The 21,005-nt window shown below is 40.8% G+C and overlaps 1 protein-coding gene across 1 annotated transcript; it reads right to left on the bottom strand.

Annotated features, from left to right (window-relative positions):
- Positions 1-279: 279 nt before the first annotated feature.
- LOC137014859 (N-acylneuraminate cytidylyltransferase B-like) lies at positions 280-6,372 on the bottom strand. The gene is made up of 8 exons (XM_067379367.1): positions 6,018-6,372; positions 5,380-5,522; positions 4,343-4,498; positions 3,997-4,130; positions 3,256-3,350; positions 3,007-3,178; positions 1,335-1,500; positions 280-1,213 (listed from the first exon to the last, which is right to left on the bottom strand). Exons 1-8 carry the CDS (start codon positions 6,203-6,205, stop codon positions 1,002-1,004), a joined length of 1,266 nt encoding a protein of 421 aa, XP_067235468.1. The 5' UTR covers positions 6,206-6,372; the 3' UTR covers positions 280-1,001.
- Positions 6,373-21,005: the final 14,633 nt, after the last annotated feature.

The raw sequence follows: 21,005 nt of genomic DNA, 5'->3' as shown, positions 1-21,005 counted from the left end.
TGGCACAATTTGGGGAGAAAGGCTTTAACCCTGCCGCTCCCGCATACTGATGCGTAATGCAAGAAAGGTTTTTACGGCCTCTTCTGCACAGCAGCGCATTATTCGTTACAACTTAGTTTTTAATTTGAATATTTGAAATTTCATGTCAACTGCTTAAATTTTCATATATAAACATTTATTTAGGTAATGTACACAAAATGTGTGTATGCAAAAATTGAGACAGAACTAAAAAGTAAATAGTAAGAGCAAATTCAGAGTAATTTTTCTTAAGAGTAATTTAAGTTATGGCCCAGTTTAATATCTATAACCTACAGGAGTCTTTAATATCCCTGAAATAGTAGCTTGTTGAAAATAACAATACAATAAAACAATAAAAATATACATAAAATAACATTTATATTATAAAAAACAAAAAAAGTTTGAAAAGCACCATTTATTTGTTTCTTTAAAACAAATCTTAATGACCCCAAACTTTTGAAAAGTAGGATATACATGCACACATACATAAACTGAATCACACCTTAAACATTACAGATTAATTTTAGCTGTGTCCTTCCTGATGTCCTCGGACTGGCAAATATGTAACATGTATAGTTAATGGAAAACTCCTGATGCACAACACTGTCCTTGATGACACTGATATGAAGACATTTCCCTTTCATACTGAAGACGATTGTTAGTGTGCATCAAGTAAATGAGTATTGCATATTAATACATTGTAAATAAACAGAGAGAGAGAGATCAAGTGAAGAGATAAACTGGAACGCAGTTGTGTTTTTGTTAACAGACACGCACAGGTGTTTTATTCAAATTCGATCATTGTCATGTGTCACAGGGACACATACCTGCTGCTATTATGTTTTTAAATGATCTAATGTGTTATCCAATGTGTATTGTGTTGCTGTATGGACATGAATGTGTACTGCTGTCTACAAAAAGAATTGCCTCTAAGGACAATAAAGATAAAGTTCAACAAACTGACTGTTTAAAACAGAAACGTTCTAAAAATGAGCTCTGTCAATGCGATTCTGGTGCTGTGACGTGCTCTTTTTCTCCAGTGTCAGAATGTACTCGGCAAACTCCCGAATGGCTCCGAGGCCACCGGGTCTCTGGCAGATGTATTTAGCTGCAATGAGATCAGCCACAGGTGCGTCACATGGGACGCCGTTCAGCCCCACCTGAGAAAGGACATCTACATCTTCAGCTTCTGAACCTGTGAAGGAAAACATCACAGACTGCTCAATAAACCTTTGATTATTTTGCATGTGGTTCCAGGTTTATTTATACCATTCGTTTGGACCTTCTCATCTCTCATGTCAACATGACACACTTACCCATGAAGGCCACCTCGTCCCACCGCAGATTTTTCTCTCTCATCAGCCGCTCAACCTCAAGCCCTTTCTGCTGCTCTCCAATCCTGAGGCCACATCTGGCCTGCTGGGCCACTTTTTCCAGGAGACCCCTGGACAGTGGCTCATTCATGCTGGATATGAGGATCACCTAATGAAAGTTATGAAACATGGAAATCAAAATGAATACTTTCTTAATACATGTTCTTCTGATCTTAATATTGCATGTTACTGAAAAAAATAGATGTATGAATAAATAAAATGGATTGTGAATGTGTGTTCATAGGTGTTCCTACACAATAGAAAAAAAGTGAAATTAACTGCAGCTGTGGTTACCAGGGACCAGTTGCATAAACTTAGTCACTATAGTAAGACTGTGTCTTAAGAACTAGTTTGACCAACTTGCAGTTAACCAAGGGGTAATCAATGTTGTTTTTCCAATTCGAATTACACCAATCTACTTTTTATGTAATAGACTTTAAAAAATTAGAACCACTCTTCAAGAAAAACATTAGTGTCTTAAATTTTAAGACTGTAAGTGGTTTATGCAACCAGCCTTTACTTTATGGGACTTAAAGGCACAATATGTAAATTTTCGCCACTAGAGGTCTTTATTTAAAACAAAGGCGTAGCTTGATGACGCCGAGATTGAGCGCTGAATTGTGGGAGATTGTCTTCACCTCACAGCCGGTGGTTTTCCCGCAGAATTGAGCTACTTTAACACTGTTGCCGCGGGTTGTTTTTCAAGTCTACAAGTTGAAGTGATCCCAAATAATATGATATTTAGCCCTTGGAATGTGAATTTTACCAGGGGAACCCCGCCAAAAACGCAGATATTACTCCCAGAACATGATTTTTATTGGGGGACTCTTCCATGAAACGTGATTGGGCTAGTTTAGGGCTAGTTTTGAGTAGCAATTGGGTGGGTTTTGTGGAAACCTTGCAACCCTGTGCAGGTATCACTAGGCGATGCATGGACATGGTCCCTGTCCTGGTTCAAATTGTTTATTTTCTTTGGATTTCTCTGAATCAGTGGTTCGGAGCATGCATCAACTATGAAAGTTACGTGATTTCAGTAAACGAGGCTTCGTTACATTATAACTGTTTCGAAATTTCAATGGTTCACCATTGGGGGGCGTTACTTTGGCAGTTTGATACACGCTCAGAACCACTGATTCAAAACAAAAGATTCGTAAAGCTTCGAAGCTTCATGAAGCAGTGTTGTGAAATCGCCCATCACTAGATATTGTTGATTAAAGTGTTATTTTTTTTTTTTTTTTTTTGGCACACAAAAAGTATTCTCGTCGCTTCATAACATTAAGGTTGAACCACTGTACTCACATGAATGCAGGCTTCACTGAGCCATCGGATTTTATGAAAAACATCTTAATTTGTGTTCTGAAGATGAATGAAGGTGTGGAACGACATGAGTAATTAATGACAGCATTTTCATTTTTGGGTGAACTAACCCTTTAAACATTCTTGGAAACATCTGAGATAATGTAAGTACACAAGTCAACAAAATGTTTAACACTGTTCTAGTGGTCTCCGAAAATCTTACATATTGTGCCTGTAAATTTTACCGTTAAAATGAACATTTTTATTTCATTGTATAGGTACTATGCCCCATTATTTGTGCCAGCCTACATGACTGCACCTCTTTATCTTCTCTCTGCAGCATCTGTATGCCTGCCACGTCTCGAGCATTGATGGCCACAAGGTCCTCTCCCGAAACCGATGTGTAAATCTGACAATTCGTCAAACAGCCAGACACATTACACAGAAACAGCCTGATCGCCGCTTTCTCCTCTTGGCCGAAGTAGCCAAACCTGCAGAAAAGAGCTGCATTTATATCTTCATTACTGTGTTTTGTCCAGCAGCCACAGAGTTTGTTGAAATATCCCACCTCAGAACCCTCTGCTCAGCGACAGGCCAGTCGATGTCCACATCGATATCAACGCTGTGCTCAGGCAGCATCTCATAGTAAGCGAACTTGTCCAACTAAAACAAACAGAACAGATCAAAATATCTGAAGCAGAGCGTTTGAGGTCATGAGCTCTCATGGGTCATGTTGATTTCTTAGTTTACAAAATGTTTTTAATGTCCCATTAAAGCCGGTGGGAAGTATTTATGAACATCTTGACATTTGACTTTTGTACTTTATTTTAGTTTGTTTCACACAGAAAGGATTGGTCGTGATATCAGTGATTATTAAATCTTTTTCTAAGATGGTGTCAAAATCATCTCAGTAAAAAAATTTTCAAAGAAAATGTTCCACATGAAAATTTCAACGTAACGTAACAAAATAAAAATATTTAAACGCAAACTTTTTCGGTGCCTCTTCTTACTCTGAACATTTACCTCAGAAGTACTTTTCCATGAATTTTTGTATTTTCAAAATGTATGAAATTTTTCCACTTTTTTTGTACTTTCTGGTGTACAGGAAAGGGGCTTTTCAGGCACTTGAAAAATAATTAAAAAATGTAAATGTGTATTATAAAATAGTGTAAAATGTTAAATAAAATTTACATTATGCCTTTAGGTGGTGTTTCTAGGCTAATTTAAATTTGATTATATTAAATTATTCTAATTTCCATGACTGAGAAGTGAAGGAACAGGTTTGTCACCATATTTTGATAATGTTCACCTGTTCAAGGCCGTTTTCCAGGGCTTTTCTCGTATAAAAATAGAAAGAGCCATTTTCATAGAGTTCCCCACACCAGTCTTGGCGTCGAGGTCTGTGCGCCACATCGATGTTCAGAGGAGTCGGATTCTTACTCCCTAATTACAGTGAAAAACGTTCGGATGTAATTCCTGCTATTATCATAGCCACAGGGTTAGGTGCCATACAGATCCAAGATATGAGATCAAAGTATATTATTCTGACCTACTTTGTTTGTCATAAACATCAACTGGAAAGTCCTGATATGACAAATTTATACAAAGCAAAAATCTGCAGTTGTTTTCTTTATGGGTTTGTGAGATGTTTGTACCTTTCTCGTTCACCTCCTCCCACCGAAACTGGTGTCTGCGCACCACTGAAAACACGTAGTCACAACCCTGTTCGGTGATCATCTGCAGGGCTTCTCTGATGTGATGAGGGTGCAGGCATGGAGACGTCGCCTGAATATGACAGACGATGTCCACTTCTGAAACACAGAGAAAATAAATGATAAACACAATAAAGCTGCAGGCCTTTCTGGGTCTTAAATGGTTTTTAATAAAGGCTTAAATATTTGACTTCTTTTAATTGTTTGTAATTGCTCTATATTCCAGTTCTCCCTCTTAAAGTTACACAAATTCATACTGCTTAAAACATCTCAACATTTCGACAATATGTTAAATATAATTTTCTCTTATAATTCATAATTTGTGCTTCCTAAAATATTTAAAGTTACATATATTTACATAGAAAATTACATTCAAAAAATTCTTAAAAGGTAGGCTACATGAATTTCAGTAGTGTTAAATATACTATAAAAGTTAACAGGTTTTAGCACTGTATATTCTTTTTCTGTTCAAATTACAAAAAATATATAGTTTCCATATCAATTCATACACACACACACACACACATGTAGAAAAATTATAGCATACATCCCATGAAAAAATATTATAGTAATTTATAGTAAATATAGAGTTTTTGAACTATAGTAAAGTACTTTAATTAATTTGTTGTGCTAATTCTATAGTTGTTGTGGTAATATAACAAATAGTAATATAAACAAATTACCCAATGCAGTACTAAGTTTTCAACAACTATAAGGCATATTATACAACAATATACACAACAGTTTACTGCAGTAAAAACTGAAGAAGCCTATATATGTATTACAGTTGATCAGTTCACTATAGTTAATGCTGTAGCCTTCATTAATAAAGTGTTGTAAATACTACAATATATAGTGGCCTATACAATTTACTATATTTTACTATAGTTTTAACTGAAATACAAAATCTCATCTATGTTAGCAAGTCAGATCATTTTTTTGTTTGTTTGCGAGGCATAAATGATGAAGGTCTGTCTCACCGGGTCTCAGTCGGATGAACTCCTGGATAGTCTCCAGAGAGCTGGAAGAATCTTTGGAAACTTCAGGACTGCGGCGATGAACTTTAGCGCCCCAGAGTTTTGCGACCCGCTCAATTTCATCGTGATCCGTGGAAACCCACACGCTGCCACACATAACACAGTCATTAAAGACAAGAATTAAGACTAAAAGGCTATTTTAATCTTAGATAGAAGATGGAAACTCGCCGCGGAATAAAACACATAAATGTATCCTTGCGACATAGAAATAAATTAGCTTTTTCCCACCGACTTATTATTATTTTTTTTTCGCGGAAATAGGTTACAAGTAAAAATGTAAGAATTTTGAGAAATAAACTCGCAATTCCTGGAAGGTAGTTAGAATTTTGAGATTAGCCTTTTATATTGTTTATTCCGTGGAGGAAACAAGATTCCATATTAAAAAGAATAAATTCAGGATCAAATTCTGTCCTTGCTAAAAACAGCCTATATGGTAATTGTAGCCTAATTTTGAGCTTTAAATACGACCACAAACTTATATCCACCACAAACATTTCAGCTTGTTTCATACACATATATTGAACAACAAAAAAACATATTAAAGTCATATTAAACAATTAAGAAAATATAAATGTAGTTGCCTGTCAGCGACTCCTGAATCCAAGGCAGCTCTCAGCACCCATCCGATGAGAGGAACTCCGGCCAGATTCTTGATGTTCTTCAAAGGGATTCCTTTACTGCCACCCCGGGCCAGAATCAGAGCCGCCCGATGAGGGTGTCCAGAGGACGAACAACACGAACCCACCTGTGAGCACCTGTTGCTGTCCATCGCCGCAGTGAGGGAACAGAGAAGAGGAAGCGGATTGGACACACCTTTATGAGAATAATTTCATTTATTCGTTATATTATTAGTTTGATAGATTTAAAAGCATATGTCTAACGATCAGAGGCGTTTTACAAATAGAAAGATATATGCTTCCTTCAAAAATCGATCTGAACAAGGTATGAGACAGGAAGTGAAGCTAACATTGGATTCGGACGTGCCTTGATGCCCCCTACTGCCTTGAAATGTGTCTTCAGAAGGCAGCATTTTCCAGTTTTCGGACGCAGGCTTCTCCGGTTATATTTAGTCAACAATAAAACGAAATGTGTTATAAAACATCACTCTGCCTCTTTTCGTTTTATTTAAAAAACAAAAACATATTAATAGCTACAGGCAACGAGTGATTGATTATCTGCAATGTCTGCATATATTTATAACAAAACGAAATGTTAAACAACCCTGTCTCTTTTCGTTTACATTTCAAAAATATTAAATGTAATACTATTTGTGCATACTCTGATTATCTTCACTGCAATGAAATGAAATAGGCTATAACATAAAACTTTTTGTTAAATGACAGTTTTAATGTTCAATAATAGCCATTATAAAAGGTATAACAATAGACAATAAGAAATAAAGCAAACAATTCAGTCAAGAGTACAAAATCAGCGCTTTAGTATGATACAAAAGTTAAATAGCCAGGGGCGCCGTTGGCACTGGGGACAGGGGGGGTCAGGACCCCCGCAGTTTTGAAAAAATAGAAGTCGACCCCGCACTTTTGATAAGGGCTGCTTCAATTAGTCACACTATATCATCTTTTAGCTTAGGATATTTTCTTTCAAATGAGACCATTTTCACGTTTCTGTAAGCGATCCGTTCGTAAATAACTGTTTTGTCGCAGATGTGAACAGGAAATGCGCTCTCGAACGGAGAAACACGCGATCTCCAAACCATCGATCAAAGCATGCTAACGTTTTAGGACAGGTCGATGGTATATAAATCATGCCCGAACGTTAGCATCTGTCAATCAAGCAAAACCGTTCAAGGAGGCTGATCTCTCAGGTTGACGCGCGAGCTGGCTTGGCTTACGTTTTCGTGAGGATTTATAGTTTGTGGACTGTTTTGATTTCGGTAATTACATCTTAAAAGGCAAAAGCATTGATGGCATCTATAAAACAGATATTTGAAATAGAAACGAAAGTGATATTGCCTCATCCAGTGGAGGACGCACGAGAGGAGATCTGTGCGTTTCATTGGTATGTGCACACTTAATTTACAATGCTTATCAGTGGCGTGCACTTTGATCGTGAAAGTGCCTTTTGCGGTCGCGTTCCCGATGTGAATGTGAGCTCCAGTCCATTACAATTTATCCACAAGTTTCCTACGCCCCATGAGGCCTTGCGTCAAACGTGGGAACGTCTTCTGGTTCGAAGTAAACAAGCTGGACGTGACACTCATTCATTCAACATTTGACAGTCATTCAAGATTTAACGATCCAAACTTGCGAACGTTTGTATTTTACTTATAGTTTTAAGATTCCAGCAACAATATTTGAAGTAATAGTAATTTATTAATTTATGTCGGGGCACATCAATCATGCTAAATCTAACTGATATATTGACATAAAAAGAAAACACAGACCTATTCAGTTGTGCCTGCTTCCATTTATTTACAATCACGAGAATGCACAAAACAACTCCACTAAGGCTTTTAAACCCAAAGGCTTACACATTTAAAAATATATTGATAACATACCCTATGTTTACGTCACTTTTCTGAGCCTTTCTATTGATTTTCTTCTAAATTATGCGATGATTGCAATCTGAGGACGTTTGCACGATCTCTCCGTCTATCGGTCTATCTATCCTGATCCTTTCAGCCAGAGCAACAGAGGGAGCTCATGAGAAGACAACAGGAGTTATGAGTTATACGAGTTAACCGTAGTGTGTGAATCTGTGAAAGATATGCATTTGTCAGGAATCAACAGGCACAGGGAAGAGACAGATAAAACATTAAACTAAATGCACGATTATAATCATATAAGAATTGTCTTCGTTCCTCAAGCAGTCTCTGATATTTTCCATAAACGAGTGTATTTATTATCGCAATGGTTAACATAACCATCGCATAGCCTATATGACAGTGGAAACGCGACTGGCTCTGGCACGCACGACACATTAGTAGTCAATAATATAACATAAATCTTTGGTGCATCAGTGACAGGTGAAGTACAGACAGCGGGTTGTTCATGTATTGCAGGGTCAGGATGCTCTAGTCATGCAGCAGCAGTGGCGTAGCACCAAATTTTGGGCCCTGGGTACAAACCATCTTGCTGGGCCCCTGTACCAAATACCATAGTGATACCAATGGGTGGGGTATTGCATTTTTATCATAAAAACACTTAAAATGTAAACAAAATAAGCCACACTCTGATTAATATATTTTTGTTTCATTGTCAAAAGTACTACTAACTTCCTAAAATATCCTTTATTGTCACAATACCCTTTTTAAAGTGTAGGCTAAGTACAAGTTAATTGCTGATTATTTGTCTGTTTAAAATAAATGCAGACTATAGAATCACAGGGTACACTAACCGCCAAACTAGACATTCAGTCTTTGAATTACGTTTTAAAATAAGTCATTTTCAATCATTAAGATGTGCATTAAACGGAGAACAATCCTGTACTTAATGTAAGAGCGTGCGCGAGCTAATTTGCATAACAATGCGGTAAAATAGGCGCTAACGATCTGTGTTTTCGCGGGTGTTAGATTTTGATAATGGAGGGAAATATACAGTGTTTTCATGTAAAGTTCTGACTCTGGGGAGAACTGCAGCAGAAAAGGAGACAAGCTGCGCAGGCTCCGCCTCCGTCTGCTTCTCACTCCGTTATTTACTCAGAAATATTGTTTGCTCGCTATGTAGGGTGTGATACTATAAAGTATTGGTATATTATTCAAATAGAGTACGAACATAAATGTATGCTATTCTACCTGGAGTAGATATTTTGTATTTTGTAGCTCACCTTTCTTTTCAAAAACCTGAGTGAGCAACTGCTTGCCCTCATTTGCCTTTCTCTCTTTAATCTTCTTTTCTTTTCGTTTTTGAGCCCCTGATTTTCCTTTCTTAAGGAAAGACATGACTCTTCCCCTGTCTTCCTAGTTCATATCACGGCTAACTCCAGCTCCTGTCTCATTAACTGATTCACGAATCACCGCAGGTCCGCAGAAGCACCTGACCTGCGGGTCGTACCATTTACATTGATTCGAGAGGGGTGGTGGGGCCCTGCACAGCATGAAAATGACTTTTTTATATACCAAACCAGTGCCTAACTACAAGTTTAGTTTTGCACAGCAACTTTTTTATTTGTAAATAAATGCTATACAAATGTTAGTGCATGTATATGTATGTATAGAAAACTGACTTCTAAGGGCCCCCCCCTGCCTCGGGCCCTGGGTACTCGGTACCCTTTACCCCCCCAGTCCGACGCCCCTGTGCAGCAGCACTTTTGTGGAAGGTCAGTAAAGTAAAGCACGAAAACTGTTTATTGTATTGTGATATTATTAACTAATAAATGTACTAAACTGAGATGTTGTCCCTGAGCGCCGTAACGACATCTCTCATAAAGATTTGCAACTTTGCAAAGTACACAATGATCCAAAAAACACTTAGCCTCTTCGCTAATTAGCACACTAAATACCACTGGTATGCTACTTCCGCCGCCTCACCGGAAGTTGCAAATCTTAAGGCACAACACAATGCGTAATTCAAAATACAGGTAAAACACCACAAACCAGAAAAAGAAAGAAAAAAAAAAGGAGTTCTCGATTGCCGATGTCATAGTTCACCTCCGCCGGGTTGAGCTTGCGGGAGAAGAAAGCGCATGGATGGAGGCGGCTCAGATTCCCCTGCTGCTGTGACAAGACCGCTCCTACTCCGGTCGTGAAGGCATCGACTTCCACTACGAAGGCCTTGTCAGGATCAGGATGTACCAGGAGAGGAGCGGTTGTGAAGGCTTCCTTCCGGGGGCGTTAACAAGTCCATAGGGCATGACCAGGTATTCATAATGACCTGTGAGCGTGACAAAGGTGGTCTTCCACTTGTCCCCCTCGCGTATCTGGATCAGGTTGTATGCGCTGCGTAGGTCCAACTTGGTGAATACAGTGGCACCACGGAGATGTTCCAGGCAATGTTCCCTCTAAGCTGCGCGTGTGCGCGGCTGCACACTTCTGAAGCCGCGGCCGTGCAGAAGAAATAATTGCAGCGCAGAGAACAGACATAAAAATGATTGTAGTACTTTAAATGAGAAATAATTGCAGTGCTCTGGACATCCGCTATAGCGTTATTGTCGCTATAGAGCTGGAACTGGTGAATACGGTTTACAGGTTTCATAGAAAGAGAACAACTGAGCGCGTGTGAGCTGGCTGGCCCTGAGCCAAATCAGTCGCGGTAAGAATGCTGTCATGTTTGCGGACTAAATACATCAATACGAGAGGCAACGCGAAACGAAAAGAAATGTGAAATAAAATGTCATGTTTTAATGAAAAGTGGTGGAAATAACGGATGATGGGCACAGAATGCTAACAAAACTCATTTACATTTACAATCACACTCCCACCACAGGTGTAGCTTGCAAACTCAAAATACATCAGTGATATATCTCAGTTTAAATAGATTTTTGTGTGTAGTGGTGTGGGTTTCAGGGATGTTTAGATAAACGAGTTAACATTCACTTTTCTTAAAAATATTTAGCTATCACTATATAATATATTAAAACAAATGGAAGCATTAAACTGATATAATACTGTATATCAGTTTAAATACTTCAATATTATATTTTATTATATTATAATGTAAGCCTAATAAAAAATTTATCTCACAATGGGATTGTTTAGGGCTCCTTGCCACGAAAAATCGTAACCTCCTGGTATATAAAATCTGTGAAATTCATAAGCAATAAACATGTAATTTTGATGGTTTAACACTGTCTGTTGCTAATACATTAATACAAAAATACATTATGGTTGTTCCAAACCATCATCGTAACTGCTCATATTATATTATTAGAAAGAATTGAACTGAAATTATTTTTTTAATAGAATTTCTTGGTAAAGAGTACAGTACAGTTAATACAGCAATGTGAAAAAAACTCAAGTAACCTAAAATGTGCTTAATTTAGTGACTGAACTGCTTGTTTTCAAACATATTATTTAATAAATCACAAGTTACATCAAGGGTCAAATAAAATAGAAACGGCACATTAAAGTTAAATGTTACAGTTGCATGATAAACCCTTTTTTGTGTGTGTTTACGTCGATTGTACAGGTCTGATATAAAGTATGTTTTTGCTCAGGTGGCCAAAATGTGCGCTCAACAGAGAAAAGTTTTGCTCAGCGAGAAAAAAAATTAGAGGGAACATTGGTTCTGTCACAGACACGTCATGTTCCAACGTCACCCAATCACAGCGCGCACCATCTCCAGAATACTGATCACCGCCACCTGCACTTCATCACTCCCCTCATCAGCAGCACTACAAAACACTTACACTCACAGCACTCCACGTCCGGTCTCGTTAGCATACCCTCACAAGTTTATGCTTACCTCAAGAACTCCTCTTCGAATACCTACCTGTCTCCATTGTGTCGATTCCCAGTGTGTTCCTCGTCTGCCTCGTGAGTGTGTTTCCCATCTGCTTCCAAGTGCTCCAGCGATCTCCAGTTCTCCAGTGTTCACTCCCTGCAAAGATAAGGACAGTAACTATTCCCAGTATCATCCATTCTAAGTCATTCCATTGCAAGTTATCTCACCTGTTTCATTCTCCCTGCTCTCCTGTGGTCAAAATAAAGACTGTGAAAAGTAATACCTGTGTCTGCTGTCCGTCTACTGTAACAGAAGACCGGACCAACACCGTTGACCCAGGATGAGCCAACCTGACCCCTTTCAGGATTTGGTGGACGCGCTTCGGCGCACGCTCACCATTCATCCGTCGCCACCATCTCCAGTTCCTCCATTATCACCTGCACCAGCACCAGCTAGCCCCACTGAGCACGTCAACATACCTCCTTCACTGCCGCCATACGCCAGTCCCATGGCCAAGCCGGCACCCTACTCAGGATCGGCGGAGGATTGCAGCGGATTCCTGCTGCAATGCACACTGGTCCTGGAGATGCAGCCGCACCTGTACCCGAGTGACACCGCCAAAATAGCGTTCATTATCTCTCAGCTCAGCAGCAAAGCATTAAAATGGGCCGATTCCATCTGGTCCCAGCAGGGCGCTGTAACCCAATCCTACTCGTCGTTTGTTTCCCACTTCCGGGAGGTGTTCGGAAAACCCATCACAGACTCTTCAGCTGGTGAGAAACTCTATAATTTGAGACAAGGCTCCCTGTCAGTTTATGAGTATGCTTTGCAGTTCAGAACGCTTGCAGCCCTCAGCGGATGGAACGAACAAGCCCTGATAACGAACTACCGGCAAGGATTGGAACCTCGGGTGCAGCTGCAACTCGCTGCATGCGAGGACAACATCGGCCTAGAAAAGTTCATCCAGCTCTCCATCCGCTGCGCCACTCGCATGCAGGCGTGCCTCCAAGAGCACCAGGACCAGTTCTTTTCCACCGTGCCGCTCTGCCGATCCGAACCCGTCAGCACCCCAGAACCAGCTCACGAATCCAAGGAGGTTGAAAACTCTCGCCTATCCTATGAAGAACGCCGACGTCGCCTCACCCTTCGTCTCTGCCTCTTTTGTGGTGAACCGGGGCATGTGATTGCTGCATGCCCCACACAACCGCCGCGACCCCTGGTGAGTGGCATTATTCCTGCTAATCATAAGATGAAACCACTCACTACTGCCGTCAATCTTACTGCCGCCAATGTTTCACTTACAGTGGTCGCGCTCATCGACTCGGGGTCCGCCGGCAACTTTATCTCTGGTGCCCTCTGTCGTCAACTCCACATCAAGACCTCCCCGACTTCGACTATCTACAAGATCCGCTCCATAACCGGCCGACCCCTGAGCCGTAAGTGCGTCCGCTCCATGACAGGACCTGTTCATATTCAAGTCGGACTTCTACATCAAGAAGAGGCGCATCTGCAATCCCCGAGTGTTACACCCCCTTCAGTGACGTATTCTGCCCTCAGCGGGCTTCCAAGCTGCCTCCACACCGGCCATGGGACTGTGCCATTGACCTGCTTCCGGGTGAACCAGTGCCCAAAGGAAAGATCTACCCGCTTTCCATCCCGGAGGAGAAGGCCATGGAGGATTACATCAAGGAAGCCCTCGCCCGAGGTTACATCAGGCCGTCTACTTCCCCTGCTGCTTCCAGCTTCTTCTTTGTGGCTAAAAAGGACGGAGGCTTGCGGCCCTGTATTGACTACCGTGCACTCAACAAAATAACAGTAAAGTTCCGTTATCCCCTTCCTCTCGTCCCAGCTGCCCTAGAACATCTCCGTGGTGCCACTGTGTTCACGAAGCTGGACCTCCGCAGCGCGTATAACCTCATCCGGATACGTGAGGGGGACGAGTGGAAGACCGCCTTCATCACCCCTACTGGCCACTACGAGTACTTGGTCATGCCGTATGGACTAGTCAACGCCCCCTCCGTATTCCAGGACTTCATTCATGAGGTGCTCCGGGAGTTTCTCCATCGGTTTGTCAAAAGCGGATGCTCTCTCCCGTCTGCATGCCCCTGAAGAAAGAACTGAGGAACCAGAACCCATCATTCCTAGCTCCCTCATCGTGAGTCCCATAACATGGTCAGAAGAAACCATTCCCTCCTCCAATGCCTCCACTAACCCTCCGCCGGGCTGTCCACCAGGCTTGCTCTATCTCCCACGGACACGACGCACTCCCACCATTCACTCAGCCCACACGTCTCTTGGCACTGGTCACCCGGGGGCCAATGAGACCCTCTCGTTGCTGAAAGAACGCTTCTGGTGGCCAGGGATGGCAGCCGATGTCCCTGCAGGGCTGTAGGGAGTGTGCCATCTCCAAGTCTCCTCGTCATCTGCCAGCTGGGAAACTCCTTCCGCTGCCCGTTCCAGATCGCCCCTGGTCACACCTAGGAGTGGACTTCATATCTGATCTCCCTGTCTCAGACGGATACACCACCATCCTAGTTGTTGTGGACCGGTTCTCAAAGTCATGTCGTTTGATTCCACTTCTTGGATTACCTACTGCAATGGAAACCGCCGAAATACTCTTCAACCAAGTCTTCAGATACTTCGGAATTCCAGAAGATATCGTCTCCGACCGTGGGCCTCAATTCATATCCCGTGTATGGAAGTCCTTCTACTCACTCCTAGGTGTGGCCGTCAGCCTCACATTTGGATATCATCCCCAGTCAAACGGGCAGATGGAAAGGAAGGTTCAGGAGATTGGCTGCTTCCTCCGTACCTTCTGTCATGACCACCAGGACTCTTGGAACCAGTTCCTGGGTTGGGCCGAGTACGCTCAAAACTCTCTCCGACAGTCAACTACTGGGCTTACACCGTTTCAATGCATACTCGGTTATCAACCCCCACTGTTCCCCTGGGATGGGGAACCCTCCAACGTTCCTGCAGTGGATTACTGGTTCCGAGAGAGCGAGAGGGTCTGGGACTCAGCACACCACCAGTTGCAACGAGCCCTGCGCAGACGCAGAATGGTAGCCGACCTCCGACGCTCTAACACCCCAGTATTCCAGCCTGGTCAGATGGTCTGGCTATCCACCCGTGACATCAGACTGCGTCTGCCCTGCAGAAAGCTGAGTCCCAGGTTCATTGGCCCCTTCCCCATCGTCAAGCAGGTCAACCCGGTCAACCACGTCACTTATCAACTCCAGCTTCCACAAGGGTACCGTATACATCCAACTTTCCATGTGTCACTCCTCAAAGCTCACCATCCCTCTGTTCTTCCCACAGGACCTGACGTGGCTCCCGCCGAACCCCCCCTTCCACTCATCGTGGAGGACGGAGCTGCGTACGAGGTGCGAGAGATCTTGAACTCCCGGCGTCGTGGTGGTCAGCTTGAATACCTGGTGGATTGGGAAGGATATGGTCCCGAAGAGCGCTCCTGGGTCCCAAGAGATGACATCTTAGACCCCAGTTTACTCCAAACCTTCCATGACAGTCACCCTGAGAAACCGGCACCGCGGGGGCCTCCTCAATGTATTCCTCCATGGCCTTCTCCTCCGATATATTTTTCCCCTGGGCACTGACTCACCCGGAAGCAGATCGATGGCACAGTCCCATGGCCGGTGTGGAGGCAGCTTGGAAGCTCTCGTTGGGCAGAAAACGTATAGGCTACAATAATATGTGAGGAACATGTATGTACATGTTTGTGTTTTTGAAGGAATAACGTTTATGTGTGGTTATTGAAAAAACAAAAAACTTAAGTCACTGAAATAAAGCCAAAAAATATATATTAAATCTTTGTTCACAAGACTTCTGGGTATTTGAGGTTGTAGACTATAGTTTTTGCTTCAGAATTAGGTAAAAATGATGCTGCCTGCTTGTTCATATAAAACAATAGAGAGATTTAAATTTTCTAAAACATCTTTGGTCAAGAAACACAGTATGCGTGGAGGCGTGAATCATCATGTATAATGGGTGATTCTCACCTGAGAAGACAAAAGAATCACATAATAATGACCTGAAATGACTTGCATATTAATGAGGCCTTTCAGTCAGGTAGGCTGTGAAAAAATCCTGTGTAATCATGATTGCATTGACTCTGTGGGCGTGGCCGCATTAGCGGATAATGAGCTGAATTACGGATTTCTGACATGGCTCTCTTTTCATATAGATTAAATAAACAGAGAATATTTGTTTTCGATTTGACTTACACGATTTAAAACCTGACATTTCAACGTTTTTTAGACATAAGTCTAATTTTTGTGATTAGTATTCACTAGGGGTGTAACGGTACACAAAACTCACGGTTCGGTACGTACCTCGGTTTTGAAGTCACGGTTCGGTACAGGGCAATTCCAGCGTTATGGACGTGACATTTGGAGTCAAAACTTGAAATATAAATGCTCAAAGAATGCATTTAATAGCAACATATTGAACCGTCTATTTATATATTCATAATCCCTTACCAAAGGAGTCCAGACATTAGAAAAATGTCAGTCTACTCAACTGTTTTATTTTTTAGATGAGGGAAATATACAGCGTTACGGACGTGACAAAAAAAGTCACTAAGTTTTGGGTGACAACATATTTTTTAAGAATTCTGTGAATTACATTGCGCAAACCAAAAGTAATACTGCCCACCGAATAAAGAAGGGTTGGCTCTCCACAGAGCATAAAATAATAATTTTATTTCATTTTTCGTGTTCGCATTAATGAGGAAAAAACAACGTTACGGATGTGACAGTTTTCCGTTACGGATGTGACCGGTCTGAAAGCGGCACAGAAGACTGCTTTAAAACTGCTTTAAAACTTTCACAGAGACCTCAAGCAAGCATGTACACCACCAAATATTGAAATCTGGGATACCAGTATGGTAAGACTCCACAATTGATCAACTTTTTACTAAACTTTATACAAATGTAACGTTATACTCTGTATTGCAAAAGGTTATAGATTAGACCTATTTCTCATGTTGACAAGCATGTGCGTTGTTCAAGAATCAATTTAGAGACCATGATTTTCCTTCTTACAGAACTGCATGCTAAAATACATTGACAAATATTAATGTTTATCATAAAGCAGTTTAAAATCGCATGTTTTCCCCACAGTCAGGTGAACCGATTGACACTATTGCCAATCGCAATCATGTCAGTTTTATGTTTTGTGTATGAATGACCACACGGTTTTTTTCGTCTAGTTTTCAGAGTTTAAAGCGGAGTCTTGAGTCAAAATGATCAAACTTTATTTCAAGTCAAAATTATTGCAATCGTATTATTTTCATTTTGTTTGATCGCGCGGATTGTGATCATTATAGGCTAGGCTATTCATTTTTAACCAACAGGTAACGCGACATCCCAATTCCCGAGGGAAGTGTCCTATGAGACACAATGCTCTTCTATAAGTTGTACTGTATCATATAGGCCTACCTTTTGATGTTCATATTTCGTTCTCTGGCAAGAGGAAGAGAAGATCGGTTCATGTGCGCCTGATCCGCCGCTTACAGGCGCTGCAGAAGCTAATCTGTCACACGCCGTAGGCTATTAAAGAGCGACATCTATTGTTTAATTTTTGAAAAAAAAAAAATAATAAAATCGACTGAATTTGAAAGTTAAACCTTTTTCATATTAAAACTAACAAAGCACAAAGAGTATTGCGATTATTGGGTATGTTCTGATATGGTAAGCCTGAAACAGATGATAGCAATATAAAGAAGCAAACTCATAGGATTTAATATGAAGCGTCCGTAACGGTCACGTCCGTAACGCTTATTATGGTTGTTCACAGCAACGTAGTGAAATGAATTGTTGATCCTAATAAGCATAAACATAATTTAGCTTTGCATATAAAGTTTCAAGTTATTTGCATTTATAATTGTTATATGACATAAACTTAATCATTAAAACGTTACGGACGTGACAGAGCACTGAAGCGTCCTGACCTCTTTATTCTAGCCCTTATAAATTCATCAGGCAGTGCTGTTATGACTAAATGAGTGTATTTATTTCTCAGGCATGTATCCATCTTTCTACACAATGCTTACTGCTAAAATTAAAGTTTAAAAAATGGGGTCTTTGATCCCTTTTTTGAAAGCATGAAATATGGTTGGTTGAAAATTTAATTTAAGCATTGTTACTTACCACATATATTGTGGATAAACAAGGCAATTTTCTTAAAATTTCTGTTAGAGCACATTAATACAGTATATTACAGACCTAAATGGACAATTTAAAAAGGGTTTTGTTCTTTTGGTTAAAACTTTTTTTTTTCATAGTAAAGATGACCTTTGCGTGGAATTGCCCTACAGTTTTCGGTACAGCAGGTGGAGAGAAAACTACACATAAAATTGCTTTTTTTTGTTATTAAACAGAGGTTTACTGAACAAATTGTGTTTTTGTCTTTAAATATATTATATTAAATTAAATTAAAACTAAAAGTTTCTGTGATAAAATTTTTCTGTGAAAAATGATCTCTGCTCATGCTATAAACTATGTAGGGAGCCCTAACTTGAAAGAAGCCCTATTAGCCTAAATTCAATTGCTTTTTATTTTTAGATAAAATAATCAACACTCAAATAACAAATTGTATGCAAACCTGTAAGCTGCACCTAAGGCAGTTTTTGCATTAACTTCTAAAAGTTTTTACTCCAATTCGTTGTTGAAATATAATCATTTCTACACAGTGGCTGTTATTTTAACATCAGATTTATTTAAACATACATTAAATAGCCTAATCAGGATATCACTAAAGGATTAAGTAAAATAATGAATATAATGGCTAATACAATGCATATATTAAGCGAAAGAGTTCATTTCTCTAGCGAACTAACAAGCTGTGAACACTGAATGGCTTTTCTGAGGTAAATGCATCATGACATATTGTTGAATACGGACGCTTTCATTGATGTCTTTCCACCGTTGAAACACTGAATGAGCGATTACATGAGATATGACCGTTTCAGTAAGTTGTACTGAATCTTGCAACATACCTTCAGATGTTCTTTCATGTTTATTCTGTAACTAGTATTAAGGAGGAAGAGATGAACACACTCACTTGCGCTCCGCGCTCGCGCTGCCGGTTGAACTGAGGCACCTGTACAGTGATCTGTCAGCCCACATCAAAGCACATCAAAATGGCATTTTCTGTTTAAACTTCAATAATTCGTGGACAGAATTTGAAGGATGACACTTTGTTTCTTATCGAAAGTAATAAAACGCAGAGCTTATTGCGGTTATTTATTGGTGGTGAATATTGGTTGCAATGTAATGCTTCGGTACACACGTGCACCGTACCGAAAGCCCTGTACCGAAACGGTTCGGTACAAATACGTGTACCGTTACACCCCTAGTATTCACTAAGGCTACGTTCACACTGCAGGCTGAAACGACCCAATTCCGATTTTTTTTGCCCCTATGCGACCTGTATCTGATCTTTTCATGACAGTCTGAACGACACAGATCAGATCTTTTCAAATGTGACCCAGGCCACTTGGGTATGTGGTCCTGAATCCGATACGTATCCGATCTTTTGAAATGCGACCTCCGTCTGAACGGCCAGACCACATGTATCCGACCCGTACGTCATTGATACGCTACAAATGTCATAATTGTGCGTTGAAGTAGGCGGGAACGAGAAGATAAACAACAACCATGGCGGACGATGCTGCTGAGACCAGTCAATGGAAGGGAAGCGAGGTCACAGATTTAATTAATATTTGGGGTGACAGCTCTATTCAGGCCAAACTCGAGGGCTCTTATCGGAACCGGGCGGTTTACGAAAACATTTCCAGCAAAATGGCCGAGCGTGGTTACAGACGATCCTGGCTCCAATGCCAGCGAAAAATAAAAAGCCTCCGAACCAAATACAAGGAGGTTAAAGCCTGGAACAAACGAGGTGGCCGTCTACTTCCGCAAACAACGAGTGACGTCGTTGACCGTTGCGTACTCTTCTGCGCATGCGGGTCACTTTTGGGTCATTTCACGTTCACACAGGAGATCACAAAAGGTCGCATTTAATTGAAAATGTGAACGGCCTTGCAAAAAAATCGAATTTTTTCAAAAAATCGGAATTGAGCATTAAGCCCTGCAGTGTGAACGTAGCCTAAGTTACAGTTCATTTTCTGAGAACTATCAGATTGGACTTCCTTCAGAGGGAGACGAGAGATCACGCATCATGTTTTCTTTATTTTACAAAAAGCACAACATTTTGTTGTTACTCTGAGTGTACACAAATAAAAGAAGATATTCCACAGATTAAAATGGTGTATAACTCTTAATTGTATGTGCAACACTGACGGAGTATTTTGAGTCTCTTTCACACTGGTTAGAAAAAAACAGCAGTGATCACGCCGGCGTGACCGCCGACCCGAGGGAGTTAAAAGACCTCCGAAAAACAGGCGAATCTCAACATAACACCGACTGTTACGTAACAGTCGGGATCATTAATATGTACGCCCCCAATATTTGCCTTTCTAAATGTTTCGTTAGCATGTTGCTAATGTACTGTTAAATGTGGTTAAAGTTCCCATCGTTTATTACTGTATTCACGGAGACAAGAGCCGTCGCTATTTTCATTTTTTAAACACTTGCTGTCTGTATAATGCATAAACACAACTTCATTCTTTATAAATCTCTCCAACAGTGTGTAATGGTAGCTTTAGCCATGGAGTACCATCAAACTCATTCAGAATCAAATGTAAACATCCAAATAAATACTGTACTCACAGGAATCGATGTATGCATGACAAACACTTTGTAAAGATCCATTTTGAGGGTTATATTAGCTGTATGAACTTTGCGTTTGCTGTTTAAGGCTGTCGAGAGCTCGCGGGGCGGGGAGCAGGAGATTTAAAGGGGCCGCGCACTTAATCGGTGCATATGTAATTATGGCTCAAAATAGGCAGTTAAAAAATTGTATTGCTAGCTATCTCTCCTCTGGTGCTGTATCCTCAAAGCTCATGCCTTGCCAATGGAAAGAGTGCATTCAGCTCTCAAGGAAAATCCCCTCTCACTTGATTTTTTTCTTGTGGGATGAAAGTTAGGTGTTTGCACCTTGCGGTTCAGCCCCCATGTCTGCTGAGATAATGTGGCAGCCTTGATCTTTGGGTCACAGGTGGACAGAGTAGAGGAGGACGTTATAAAATAAATCTGCCTCTTCTGATTACCATTGTGATGGTATTTATTATCCCATTATTGTGGCTCA

The sequence above is a fragment of the Chanodichthys erythropterus genome, chromosome 24, assembly GCF_024489055.1.
Source record: "Chanodichthys erythropterus isolate Z2021 chromosome 24, ASM2448905v1, whole genome shotgun sequence".
In the NCBI taxonomy this organism is placed as follows: Eukaryota; Metazoa; Chordata; class Actinopteri; order Cypriniformes; family Xenocyprididae; genus Chanodichthys; species Chanodichthys erythropterus.
The sequence above is the reverse complement of the archived record's forward strand: the minus strand, read 5'-3'. Positions and strand labels throughout refer to the sequence as shown.